The 14492-nt window shown below is 38.7% G+C and overlaps 1 protein-coding gene across 1 annotated transcript; it reads right to left on the bottom strand.

Moving 5' to 3' along the window:
- Window positions 1–3505: 3505 nt before the first annotated feature.
- On the bottom strand, window positions 3506–12555 carry LOC123746391 (collagen alpha-1(IV) chain-like). The gene is made up of 6 exons (XM_069315063.1): window positions 12414–12555; window positions 10255–11289; window positions 9551–9567; window positions 8660–8846; window positions 7705–7861; window positions 3506–4071 (listed from the first exon to the last, which is right to left on the bottom strand). Exons 1-6 carry the CDS (start codon window positions 12423–12425, stop codon window positions 3626–3628), a joined length of 1854 nt encoding a protein of 617 aa, XP_069171164.1. The 5' UTR covers window positions 12426–12555; the 3' UTR covers window positions 3506–3625.
- Between the last annotated feature and the right edge of the window lie 1937 nt (window positions 12556–14492).

The raw sequence follows: 14492 nt of genomic DNA, 5'->3' as shown, positions 1-14492 counted from the left end.
AACAGACACTTGGGACGCTGAAGTGTCCAATGCAGTCACACAAAGGAAGACAGAGATGTTACGTCAAACATTGAGGTTGCAAGCATTTACGACAGTCAAGCGGTGTTGTTGCAATCATTTAAGACAGCCATGGAGTGCTGTTGCAAACTTTTAAGAAAGTCAGATAATATTGTTGCAAACATTTAGGACAGTAAGGGAGTGTTGTTGCAAACATTAAGACACTGAGGGAGTGCTGTTGCAAACATTTTAAACAGTCAGATAGATTGCAACGATTTAAGGCAGTGAGGGTGTGTTGTTGCAAACATTGAGATTGTGAGGGAGTGTTGTTGCAAACATTTTAAACAGTCAAGGAATGTTGTTGCAAACATTTAAGACAATCAGGGAGTGTCGTTGCATGCATTTTAAACAGTCAGACAATATTTTTGCAAACATTTAAGGGAGCAAGGGAGTGTTGTTGCAAATATTGAGATTGCGAGGGAGTGTTGTTGCAAACATTTTAAAGTCAGGGAATGTTGTTGCAAACATTTAAGACAATCAGGGAGTGTTGTTGCAAACATGTAAGACAGTCAGGGAGTGTTGTTGCAAACATTTTAGACAGTCAGGGAGCGTTGTTGCAAATGGTTAGGACAGTCAGACAGTGTTGTTGCAATAATTTAAGACAGGCATGGAGTATTGTTGCAAACGTTTAAGACAGTCAGGCAGTGTTGTTGCAAACATTTAAGACACTCTGCATCCACTGACTTACTTACTAATCACATGGGTGTAAACACTTAAGACACAAGGGTGCAGGGTATTATTGTAAGAAGTCAGTAGGCTACACAAGGGTGTAGCAACTTAGCTTATCACTAATAGTCAGTTCACACGTCTCTACTTACAATTTATGGGGCGGTTGAGTTCCGTAAGTCAAACACGAGACTTACAGCAAGGCCTGTAGACTGCGTTCATCCCATGTGCTAATTCCCAAGGCTTCAGTAACTTAAGTTAAAATTTTTCACCAGAGAGTGTAATTTATTATGGAGGAACATATTAAGATATTTACCCAGCCCTATAACTAATGCGTCGCTATGTTACGTTATGGCAAACAACGTTTCAAATGCAACAAGTGCTATGAAAAGTAGGGGGCTCAGAAAATTACATACTTTTCTATCCATCGGCTAGTTAGGTTAGGGAGGTTGTTTGGGTTCGTGCTTTCTTGATTAAATCAGGAAAAAAATTTCTGTTATGGATTGGTACCTAGTCAATCTTACCCGGCCAGGATACGAACCTAGGTCAAATCGCTGGCGAAGTGCGGGGCGACTGTGTTACCACTACGCTACCATGGACTCATATTGTGCCAATTCAAAATAACGGCCTGAATACATAAAGGTTTAATTTGAAGTTAGTATAATTTGTAATAGACGGAAGGAGTAGAGGAATATCTACATCGATAAGTCTATCTCTCTGTGTGAATATATTTATTAAAGTTTACTCTAATCCTGGACTATGTTCAACAGAGTTGAATTGAGTATATATATATATATATATATATATATATATATATATATATATATATATATATATATATATATATATATATATATATATATATATATATATATATTCACACACATATATATATATATATATATATATATATATATATGTATATATATATATATATTTATATATATTTATATATATATATATATATATTCACACATATATATATATATATATATATATATATATATATATATATATATATATATGTATATATATATATATATTTATATATATTTATATATATATATATATATATATATATATATATATATATATATATATATATATATATAAACGGCCATATACTGCAGGTATGTTGACGACATTTTTACACAGGTACCTGATGTCAGACATCTGCAGGAGCTGAAGGAGGCATTTGAGCAGATTTCTGTGTTGCGTTTCACTTACGAGATGGAGAAGGATAGGAAGCTGCCCTTTCTAGATGCAACAGTCATGGAAAGGAGCGGAGTTTTCCACACTGCAGTCTACACTAAGGAAACAAACATAGGAATGTGCCTGAATGCCAACAGTGACTGCCCAGACAGGTACAAGAGGAGTGTTGTTAACGCATATGTCGACCGTGCTCTCAGCCACAGCTCAGAATGGAAGCAAGTCGACGAAGAACTCTGTAGGGTAAGGCAGGTCCTAGTCAACAACGGCTTCTCCAATGGTTTCGTGGAAGACATCATAAGAAGGAAAGTGAAACGCCATGCAACCTCTGAAGAGACAACTAACACAACACCTATACCCCTATTAGACTATTTTACAGAAACTTCTTTTCCACAGCCCATAAAACGGAGGAAAGGGTCCTGAAAGATATTGTTAGTAGAAACGTTATCCCTACAGACAAAAATCAGAAGATACAACTGACAATTTACTATAAAACCAAAAAAACGGCCAGCCTACTCATGAGAAACTCTCCAGACACAAAGCAGAACGCTTTAAAAGAGACCAACGTCGTCTATGCCTTCAAATGCCCTCTTGGGGACTGTAAGCCTCAAAAAACTCAGAATATAGGCAAGACAACAACATGTCTTTCCAGGCGTTTAACGATGCATAAGCAACAGGGCTCCATTAAGGAACATAGTCTCTTCCCACAACCAAACCATCACTAGAGAAATCTTAGCAAACAACACAGAAATCATCGATAGATACAGCGATAGCAGGCGGCTTGACGTCTGCGAGGCACTACACATCAAGAAGTCAACACCAGCAATCAACAGCCAATTAATGCACAATTATATTCTACCCACTTCAATACTCCGCTCCAATATAGAATCATCAAGAAATATGGGCCAATAAAAATAGGCATTCTGCAGTTACCTACCTTTAATACCCATTTTCTCGTGTCCTGTCTTGTGTTAAAAGTTTATTTTCACCTCATCCAAAACTATTGTAACATGTCACCTCACCCAAATGTAGGTATAAAAACTCGATGATGTTTCAGCTCTATTCAGTTAAAGTTGTGTGTGTGTGTGTCAACTAAAGTCTTTGAAAATGTAATAAGTTTTACGAAACGCGCTCAAGTGTCGCATCAGACTAGAAATAAAAATGAATTTTGGAGAATTGGTTTTTGAATTATCATCAACAGTGAAAAGAAATGTAAGAAAGATCGAGAAAATTCGTGTTAGAATTATTAATCTTACTTTTTCGGTCATATTTAATAATATATGTCTAGAGGAAAGACTGCTACCAATATATATATATATATATATATATATATATATATATATATATATATATATATATATATATATATATATATATATATATATATATATATATATATATATATATATATATATATATATACTAGTAATTCTTCTGACTATGCACAAGGCGGATAGAATAAAAAGAGTGAAGGTAATGTAAAGGATTAAAATATACTAAAATTATAATGGTACGCAAGAGACTAAATCATGTAACATGTCGATTTACGTTTAAGGGAAAAATGAAAATGAGATTCAATTTACAACATTTTTATTGTAATACTTACTATATATTTATTGTAATACTTAAAATGTCGGATCGAAATCAGGAGTCATTGTCTGTGAACATTGCGGCGGTAGAGTGAAGTCAATATTTAGCCGTAGTACCTACGACCTCCAAAGCCTCCGAAGCTTCCGAAGCCTCCACCGAAGCCCCTGCCACCGTAGAAGCTGGGATCAGCTTCAGGATCAGCCTCAGCACTTCTCTTTCCACGATATCCGAAGCCTCCTCTGTTACCACGGAAGCCTGCACCGAAGCCCCTACCACCGTAGAAGCTGGGATCAGCTTCAGGCTCAGCAATGGCTTCAGGATCAGCCTCAGCACTTCTCTTTCCACGATATCCGAAGCCTCCTCTGTTACCACGGAAGCCTGCACCGAAGCCCCTACCACCGTAGAAGCTGGGATCAGCTTCAGGCTCATGCAATGGCTTCAGGATCAGCCTCAGCACTTCTCTTTCCACGATATCCGAAGCCTCCTCTGTAACCACCGAAGCCTCCACCGTAGCTCCTACCACCATAGAAGCTGGGATCAGCTTCAGGGCTCAGCAACGGCTTCAGGATCAGCTTCAGCACTTCTCTTTCCTCTAAATCCGTGGTGTCCAAATCCTCCACCATAATGTCCGAAACCTCCACCGAAACCTCTCCGGAAATAGCCTGGCTCAGCATCTGGGAAGGCTCAGCATCTGGGGAGGGCTCAGCGCTTGTGGCTGCCAAGCAGAAGGCGGCCAGGGCCACAACATTAACCTGATGAAAAGATAAGAAAACGTGAATTTACATTATATAATGAAATCAAAATTTCTCAGCAACAGGTTTTTAATTAAACTAATGAACAAAATTGTTAACTTTGTTTTGTTGTCTTATTGACTAAAACAAATATGGTTAAACAAAATTAATTTTTTTCCTAGAGTAGAAATCTCTTGTTTAAATAATCTCATATTATTCAAGCAAGTGTCCAAATCTTGAATTGTTCGTTTAAAGAAATAAATTCTAGATTTTAGTTTCTCTTTCCCAAATAGAACGTAAAATATAATTTCCCAAGTAGATTTTTGTGCCCAGTTCAGGACTTAAGCGTTAAGTTCAGATAAATAAATTTTGTCTGGATATATATCCCTTAATTAACCTTAGATTTGCATATAGCAAAACATCTAAAATAGCTGAAATTATGGATTCGATAATAATTTTTTGTTCAGGTTCATTATCGATCATAAATACTGATGTTAATGTATATAATGAGTACTCTAACTCAACCATATTTTTAGTATTTTATAGCATCATACAATTTCCAAATCTGGAAAAGCGAGAACTAAATCTTATTTAAAAATGGAATACGACTGAAAAGTTCCCCTTCACTTTACGGTAATGAATTTGATTAAAAACAAACAGAATACTTGAAAATTACTTAAGAATAATTAAGGTGTAAATAAGTTGATATATGAAAATAATCAACTCAGAAACAATTACTTCAAAAAGGTTTTTATATAATTTAACCTGGAACCTTTGGGTGAAAATATTTGGTTCTTAATATTTTGATAATATAAAACATCAAATAATAAACGACTGCCTGCCAGGGGACATGGAGAAACAAGTTATCAATATCACTGTGTGTGAACACTGAGAAGTAGCAAATCACTTAGCATAAGAAACTTATGTTAAATTATGTTTTCCTTCAATTGTAGCCTAAGGCCTATGAACCATGATTATTATGTTCATCAAACTGTAACTGACCAAGCAGCAACATAGTTCAGGACTAAAGTAATCTTTTAGTAGGTATACAATGGGAAACAGTCGACACTGCCAGTTATATATATTCTCTGATCAAAAAGAATAACTCACCAAAGTCTTCATGGCTCTGGAAGACGACTATGTCGACTGTGGTGATGTGGAGGAGATCCGTCCATTTATATTATACGAGGGATCTGCGCACGCGCTGAGTTCCAGTGATGCCATCACCTGGGACCAGTTTTTGTGTGTGTTTTCCTTGCGTAAATGCTAAGTTTTCCGTCTTTTTTCATTGAGTTTAGTGTCCGTTCTGAGAAGATGAACCAGCGGGAATCCAAAGAATTGAGATGAATACGTATGTTTACAATGTGTGTGTGAGAGAGAGAGAGAGAGAGAGAGAGAGAGAGAGAGAGAGAGAGAGAGAGAGAGAGAGAGAGAGAGAGAGAGAGAGAGAGAGAGAGAGAGAGAGAGAGAGGAGAGAGAGGAGAGAGAGAGAGAGAGAGAGAGAGAGAGAGAGAGAGAGAGAGGAGAGAGAGAGAGAGAGAGAGAGAGAGAGAGAGAGAGAGAGAGAGAGAGAGAGAGAGAGAGAGAGAGAGAGAGAGAGAGAGAGAGAGAGAGAGAGAGAGAGAGAGAGAGAGAGAGAGAGAGAGAGAGAGAGAAAATGTGTGTCCCTTAAATCTCAAATCGAACAATCCACCCCATGTTCATTTCGAAACAACCTGACCACCCCACCCGAGCAATGCTGACTAGAATTCCCCACAACGGGCTCTCCGTCCCTGCTTGCCAGGTCTAGAAACTGGCTTTAAACCTTCAGAACTATGATGCTAGTTCTACTGTCCCACACGCAGGTTTTCATAAATGTTTACATTCCCAGGGATCGAGCTATTGTGAAGGCCTCAACGTATGTTCATATGACCCCTCCAGGCTGTGGAAGCCTGGAGGGGTCAAATAAGGGAGGTGTCACAACGATGATGGCGGTGTATATCTTTACATAACGAACTCAGCTACCTCAGATTTTCTGGGAAAAACCTCGCTTGAATATTTTCATCAGTCGTCATAACTAAGAGAAGAAATGTAGACATTTATATACCACAGAGTCTATCACAGATTATGAAACTAATTAGAAACAGCAATGCAAAAGATGTACAGTGACCACAACAGAGCAGTTGCAACATCAGGATCTGCGGGTTGGTACAAGAATTCAACCAACTACGAACCATTTAGTTTGATGAAAGGGAGCAGTAGAGCAACAGAAGTGCACTTACATCGCATCAGGCTTGGATACCCATGTGCATGGGAAATAGGCTTACAGATTCCGGAAGATGAGAGGAAATGTCAACACTGTGGAGAAATGCCAGACAGTCCACTGGAACATTATCTAACACAGTGCACAGTTACAGCCACAACAGACCACTGGAACATTATCTAACACAGTGCACAGTTACAGCCACAACAGACCACTGGAACATTATCTAACACAGTGCACAGTTACAAACCCACTGAGATTTCAACTTAGATTCAACAGAGCAGAAGAAGTTGTTAAACACATATGGCAAAATCTTACTGAAGCGACCATACGAGTAATAAATACTCATACTTCTCCCAAGTAAAACAGAAACAAGCAACACTTAGTGGGCCAGTCAGAGGCTTAGGGCCCGCGCAGGAATATCCCTGCAAAAAAAAAAAAAAAAAAAATCAGTCGTCGTTTGGAGGAAATCAAAGAGAGTATTTGAATCTTAGCACCTGTCTTATAACTGGATCTTATCACCTATCCCTGAAGCAACCCGCCCACATGCAACATAAAACTTACAATCTGAAACAAATGTCATGACGGATCAACAACCATCAAAGCTTGAAACAATACCTGTCTTTGAGCAATACCAGCCTCGTCGTCCCACCAAGAAGAGACAAGTCACTAGTGTCATCGGTCAACGCTATTAATGAATCTCCCAGAGAAGATAACCAAGGTCGTCTTTCTCTTCAAGGGAAAATAACTCGCCATAGATATGTAAACAATGTCATACGAACCTCTTCAAATCAGAGCACAATTTAGTAATGAAATAGGAAAAGTAATTGCGGCATGTACAGTTCAATTTATCATTACCTAGGACAAAATTGTTCTAAGAGATACTGACTCAGCACAAGCTCTATAGGATGAACACTGTTTCAGAGCTCATCAAGACAATCACCTTACAAGAGCTTTACGAGATAAACAAACACTCGTAAAGATTAGTATGGTAAACACCTTCAAGAGCATTATGTGATAAATATCCCCCAGTGCTCTATAATACAATGGCCCTCCAAGATCTTCGTAAGACAAACAGCGTTCCGAAGATCTTCAAGGACTCTCCGAGAGCTCTATGAAACAATAGCTTTGCATCTAAGAATGGCACCAGAACAACACCGTTAACCCTTGAAAATATCTGTAATCATGAAGTCTATTTGTCTTTCTCACCTGCACATGAAAACGGCTTCAGGGAACTAAGACTCCGGCACATCAAACACCTGAGGGTGTTGTGCAAGACTCGACGGAACACACACGACTCGTCAGCGTATTGCCTGGCTGGCGAGGTCCCCGAGGTCATAAAAGTGAGGGACTCTGTCGAGCCGCTCTGAACATGAATAGTTAAAAAAGAAAATTGAAATCTAAAAAGAAATTACCAAGTACGTATAGCAGAGCCGAGGAAGGCAAATATTTTTTTTCTTATTAATATATAAAAAAAAATTGTGGAAAATACTGAAAAAATAGAAAAAAAAGAGGTTATGAAACTGATAAAAATGCTGACAAAAATGAATGGTAGGAATGTAGAATTCACAAGCTCAAATCTTTTTTTACGAACAGATTTAATACATTTATGAAGATATACAGAATTTAAGGTGAATAGTTGGGGCTGGAGACATAAAGTATTGTGATGGTTGGGGACGTGAAGTATTGTGGGGGTTGGTGACGTGAAGTACTGTGGGGGCTGGTGACGTAAAGTATTGTGGGGGCTGGTGACGTAAAGTACTGTGGGGGCTGGTGACGTGAAGTGTTGTGGGGGCTGGTGACGTGAAGTGCTGTGGGGGCTGGTGACGTAAAGTACTGTGGGGGCTGGTGACGTGAAGTGTTGTGGGGGCTGGTGACGTGAAGTACTGTGGGGGCTGGTGACGTAAAGTACTGTGGGGGCTGGTCACGTGAAGGGTTGTGTGGACAAGTATCGATAAAGAATGTGAGGATGCGTTTAGTGAAACTTTGCATGTTTAAATATCATGAGTTGAGAAGAGTTCCTGGTCCTAGGAGTTTTGGGAATTGGAAGTGATCACTTGCATTGAACATTTTGTCAATTATCTCCCCATCTATTGTGCGAAATTGGTTGAATCTGAAAACACGAAAGCGTTTTGTAAACATCTTGATAAATATAAGTTAATACAGGATGGACAACATGGCTTTGATGCTGGATGTGTGGTTGAGAGGTGTGGTGTAGAGGTGTGATGGAGAGGTGAGAAGGAGAGGTGAGGTGAAGAGATTTGGTGGAGACGTGTGGTGGAGAGGTGAGGTGGAGTGCAAAACTGTCATTTCCAATCACATTCTCTTTGGGACTATGCTTGAAGCAATACCTGGTCAGAAAGATAAGTTGTCTTTGCTTATGACGAGTAGGTGACGAGTAGGTGACGAGTGTAGGTGTTAAACTAGGAGAATACTGCTTGGCGCGAGAACTCACTCTCCTTTGAGGGCAACGGGACCACGTACAATACAGCAAGCCTTGATTCTAGAAAATGGGTTCTGAATAGGGTTCGAAGACAACCATAATTTAGACATATTAATTAAATTAATAATTCGGATCCCAAGCACATAGTTGGCGTTATGTGCTGGTAAGTTATTTCTTAAATGCGTAACTCTGCAGGCTGATGTGCATTCGTCCGTTAATGTGACCATAGGATGGCCAATTGCCTGTTTTACTATTTGGGACTTGAATGTAGATCGGACATCACCATTAACGGGACAAAGTTTGAATTCTCAAAGTTTCGATTCTAATTTTTTCATTTAAATAAATAACTATATTTATAAATAAATTAATAGTGATGGTATAAAACAGTTTCCTTAACCATTTCTGATTTAATATTAACTTACACTAATTCCTTGAGTTTGTTGTAAAAAATACGTCACCGAAAAATTTATTTCATAGGATGTTTAGACAAATGTATAGTTGTAACTTTTCACCCTGTTGTCTAATTTATTGTGCATTATTGTATCACATGTATTATTATATCAGCCCGTTGTCTCAACTAATATGTAGCTTTGATACTTTATGGTAACCAACGTTCCAAATGCTGTGTCCTATGAAGAAATACTCATAAAAATATACTTTATATAGCTTGGGTTCGTGCGTTTCTGGTAAGGTTAAAACGGTGGATATTAAACGTTGTGGCAGATCATGAGAATTGTCTGAATATATAAAGGTTCAATATATAGTTCTTTTATTAATAAATACGTATACACCAGTAACAGGATTATAGACATTGATGTCTATTATTCTATATACATGCACACGTAAATCACTCTTGTCTTAGATTATGTTCATCTTATTTGAATTAAATGACCTTATTCGTAAATAAAGAAGTGCTTACATTTATATGTTAAAAACTTTGATTAATAAAATAGTTGCGAATTGATAGATGACTTAGTTTACAAAATTTCAAATTCATTGGTTATTTTGTTTACAAGACCACGTTAATATTAATAGCTCAGTAAACAATATCTTACAATAGATTCATCTACAAAATAAAGATATGCTGAACGCGATAATACTAGTAATTCTTCAGACAAGCACAAGGCGGATAACATAAAAACTGTGAAGATAATGTGAAGAATTAAAATATATTAAAATTCTAAAGCTATGCAAGAAAGGGGTGAAGAAAATTTGAATTAATTTGCTATATATTTATTGTAATATTTAAAGTGTCGCATCGAAATAAGGAGTCATTGTCTGTGAACATTGCGGCGGGAGAGTGGAGTCAAAATTTAGCCGTAGTACCTACGACCTCCAAAGCCTCTGAAGCCTCCACCGAAGCGCCTGCCCCCGTAGAAGCTGGGATCAGCTTCAGGCTCGGCAACGGCTTTAGGGTCAGCCTCAGCACTTCTCTTTCCACGATATCCGAAGCCTCCGAAGCCTCCTCTGTAACCACCGAAGCCTCCACCGAAGCTCCTGTGACCGTAGAAGCTGGGATCAGCTTCAGGCTCAGCAACTGCTTCAGGATCAGCCTCAGCACTTCTCTTTCCACGATATCCGAAGCCTCCGAAGCCTCCTCTGTAACCACCGAAACCTCCACCGAAGCCCCTGTGACCGTAGAAGCTGGGATCAGCTTCAGGCTCAGCAACTGCTTCAGGATCAGCTTCAGCACTTCTCTTTCCACGATATCCGAAGCCTCCGAAACCTCCTCTGTAACCCCCGAAGCCTCCTCCGAAGCCCCTGACACCGTAGAAGCTTGGATCAGCTTCAGGCTCAGCAACGGCTTCAGGATCAGCTTCAGCACTTCTCTTTCCACGATATCCGAGGCCTCTGAAACCTCCTCTGTAACCACCGAAGCCCCTGCCACCGTAGAAGCTGGGGTCGGCTTCAGGGTCAGCAATTGCTTCAGGATCAGCTTCAGCACTTCTCTTTCCACGATATCCGAAGCCTCCGAAACCTCCTCTGTAACCACCGAAGCCTCCACCGAAGCCCCTGCCACCGTAGAAGCTGGGGTCGGCTTCAGGGTCAGCAATTGCTTCAGGATCAGCTTCAGCACTTCTCTTTCCACGATATCCGAAGCCTCTGAAACCTCCTCTGTAACCACCGAAGCCCCTGCCACCGTAGAAGCTGGGGTCGGCTTCAGGGTCAGCAACTGCTTCAGGGTCAGCCTCAGCACCTCTCTTTCCTCTAAATCCGTGGAGTCCAAATCCTCCACCATAGTGTCCGAAGCCTCCACCGAAACCTCTACGGAAGTAGCTAGGCTCAGCATCTGGGGAAGGCTCAGCGCTTGTGGCCACCAAGCACAAGGTGGCCAGGGCCACTATACCAACCTGATGAGAAGGTAAGAAAACATGAATTTACATTATATAATGAAATTAAAATTTCTTAGCAACATTTTTTTAATTAAACTGACGAACATAATTTGTAATTTGGTTTTGTTTTCTTATTCACTGTAAAACTAATATGTTTAAAGTGAATTTCAATCCTGGAGTTGAAGTCTCTTGTATAAATGATGTCATATTATTGAAGCAAGTGTCCAAATCTTTAATTTTTCGTTTAGAAAAAGAAATTATAGATTTTAGTTTCTCATTCCCAAATAAAAAGTAAAATATAATTTTCCAAGTAGTTTTCTGTGCGCAGTTCTGGACTTGAACGATAAGTTCAGCTTAATTAATTTTGTTTGGATATTTATCCCTTAAGATAACTTTAGACGTGCACAAAACAAAACATCTAAAATAGCTGAAATTATCGATTCGATAACAATTATTCGTTCAAGTTCATTATCGATCATAAATACAGATGTTAATATATGTAATGAGTACTCTAACTCTTCCATGTATTTAGTATTTTTATACATCTTACAATTTCCAAATCTGGAAAACCAAGAACTAAGTCTCATATGAAATGTAATACGACTGAAAAGTTCCCCTTCACTTTAAGGTAAAGAATCTGATTAAACATAAAGAGAATAGATGAGAATTACTAAAGAATGATTAAGTTGTAAATAAGTTGTTGTATGAAAATTATCAACGCAGAAACAATCAGTTCTACAAGGTTTTTATATAATTTAACGTGCAACCTTTGGATGAAAATATTTGGTTCTTAATATTTTGATAATATAAAACTTCAAATAATAAATGCCTTTCTGTCAGGAACCAGGAGAAACAACAGTTATCAACGTCACTGTGTGTGAAAACTGAGAAGCAGTAAATAATAACTACCAATTGGTTTATAGAACAAATAAACCAATCTAACGTAAGAAACTTATGTTGGATTACGATTTGGTTCAGTGTTGGGCCTAAGGCCTATGAACAATGATTATTATGTTCACCAAACTGTAACTGACCAGGTAACAATATAGTTCAGAACTAAAGTAAGTTTTCAGTAGGTATACATTGGGAAGCAGTCTACACTTCTCGTTGTATATATCCTCTGATCACAAGGAGTAACTCACCAAGGTCTTCATGGCTCTGGAGGACGACTGTGGTGAGGTGAAGGAGACCCATCCATTTATACCATGCGAGGGACTCGTCTGAGCACGCGCCGAGTTCCAGTGATGCCAAGATCTGGGATCAGTTTATGTGTGTGTTTTCCCTTGCGTAAGTCATCGGGAGTCTTCGGGCGTAAATACAAACTTTTCCGACTTTTTTCTTTGAGGATAGTGTCCGTTCTGAGGAGATGAACCAGCGGGAATCCAAAACATTGAGATGAGTACTGATGTTTACCCTGAGGAAGAAAGACAGAGAAAGAGAGACTTGTGCTTGCTTGTATGTGAGTGTTCCCTGAATCTTAACCCAGTCCATCCTAACCCCGTCTACACCTAACTAACCAGAGCACCCACCCACCCAATCACTGCAGGCCAGAATTCCCCACAACGGGCTCCCCCCGTACTTGCAATATCAGGGTTATACACTTGCTTCAGACGTTCAAAACAACAACAATACATAGTTTAACTGTCCAACACACAGATGTTCTTCGAAATGTTATACATTCCCAGGCATCAAGCTATTGTGAAGGCCTTAACGGACAGCCAGGCTTCCCCTGCCTGGAGGTCCAAATGAACACCCGTGAAATATATATTTATTGAGTGTAAGATAACGCCTGATGTCTTAACGATGATTTCAGTGTATATCTTTATAGTACGAACTTATCTTCCTCAGATTTTCTTGGAAAAAACCTCAATTTACTTTTTTTTTCTCGTCAGACGGTCGTTTGGAAAGAATCAATGAGAGTACTCATGAGTAAATCATACCACCTATCCCTGAAGCAGCTCGCCCTCATGCAACATAAAACTTACAATATGAAACAAATGTCATGACACATCAGCAACCATCAAAGTATGCCACAATTTCCTGTCGTTGAGCAATACCAGCCTCGACGTCCTACCAAGAAGTCACTAGTGTATTCAGTCAACGCTATTAACGAATTTCCCAGAGAAGATAACCAAGGTCGTCTTTCTCTTCAAGGGAAAAACACCTGTCATAGAAACACAAACAATAAGTCAACGAACCTTCTAAAATCAAAGCACAATTTAGCAATAAAAAAGGAAATGGAATAGCGGAAGGTACAGTTCAAATTATCATTACCTAGGATAAAATTGTTCCCAGAGACTGTCATTATATTTACAGAGTTCAGCATATCTTAACCCAGGAGATCGGGGAAGTCAGTCAATACGGGACATTGAACAATATAATTTTCGAGCGAATGCTTTTTTTTTTTACTCTTTCACAACGTTCACAAATGGTGTATTTGACACTTGAGTTTTGGGAAAGCTGCTAAGTACGTCTGTATCCCAGGCTTTCCCCCGGTCACTGAAACATCGCATTGCGGAGTTCTGCCATGCTGGTGATGGTGTTTACGATCTTTCTTGTTTGCTTTCTGCGTTAATTGTTGAAGCTAACATCCGGACTTTGAATTATTTATGAGGAGAAAGAATTTCCTCAAGTATTTAACTTAGTAAAGTATATCGACAATTGCAAAACGTTTTGCTTGTTCATTATAGAATTCTCGCATTGACTTAAGGCAATATCATGTTGAAACTGATCAATATCAATGAACATAAATTACCATTTAATTAAATTTGTATTTAAATAAACTAGTAATATATTGCTACCAATTCATTACATAAATTCCAGAAAGTACGTTTTTATCAGATACCTTTTTATTTGCTGAGATTCTCCAATCGGCAAACACCATAAAGTTTATTTTAACATTGTTTATTGCTCCTCAAACTTTGTTATAAATATCAAATTGAATATAAGAAAATACAACTTACGAATGAGTATTGTGTATAATGGTGCAACTGAGCTACAGAATGGAACGTAACTAATCAAAAGGGGAAAAAGGAATACCTTTAGATGGACACCCCCGGAACCTCCAGTTGTTGTTCATTGTATTGCTTCCTTTATGGAAGCCCTGGTTTTTGTTCACTGTATTGCTTCACTTTACGGAAACCCTGGTTGTTGCTCCCATGTTTTATTCGATCGCTTGAGTCCTGCTTCGTCCTCAAAGACGTACCATTGCTCGCAGCACA

Source organism: Procambarus clarkii, chromosome 80 (assembly GCF_040958095.1).
Source record: "Procambarus clarkii isolate CNS0578487 chromosome 80, FALCON_Pclarkii_2.0, whole genome shotgun sequence".
NCBI classification, from domain to species: Eukaryota; Metazoa; Arthropoda; class Malacostraca; order Decapoda; family Cambaridae; genus Procambarus; species Procambarus clarkii.
This window is presented reverse-complemented; position numbering and strand designations above follow the sequence as displayed.

Excerpts from the sequence above, each read along its gene's own strand:
- LOC123746391 (XM_069315063.1), bottom strand. Across the intron at positions 7,862-8,659 it reads AAAGCCATGTTGTCCATCCT|AGCGGCTCGACAGAGTCCCT; the intron begins GTATTAACTTAT and ends ATTCATGTTCAG. Across the intron at positions 4,072-7,704 it reads GAAGCCGTTTTCATGTGCAG|CCCTGAAGCTGATCCCAGCT; the intron begins GTGAGAAAGACA and ends GCCGTTGCTGAG.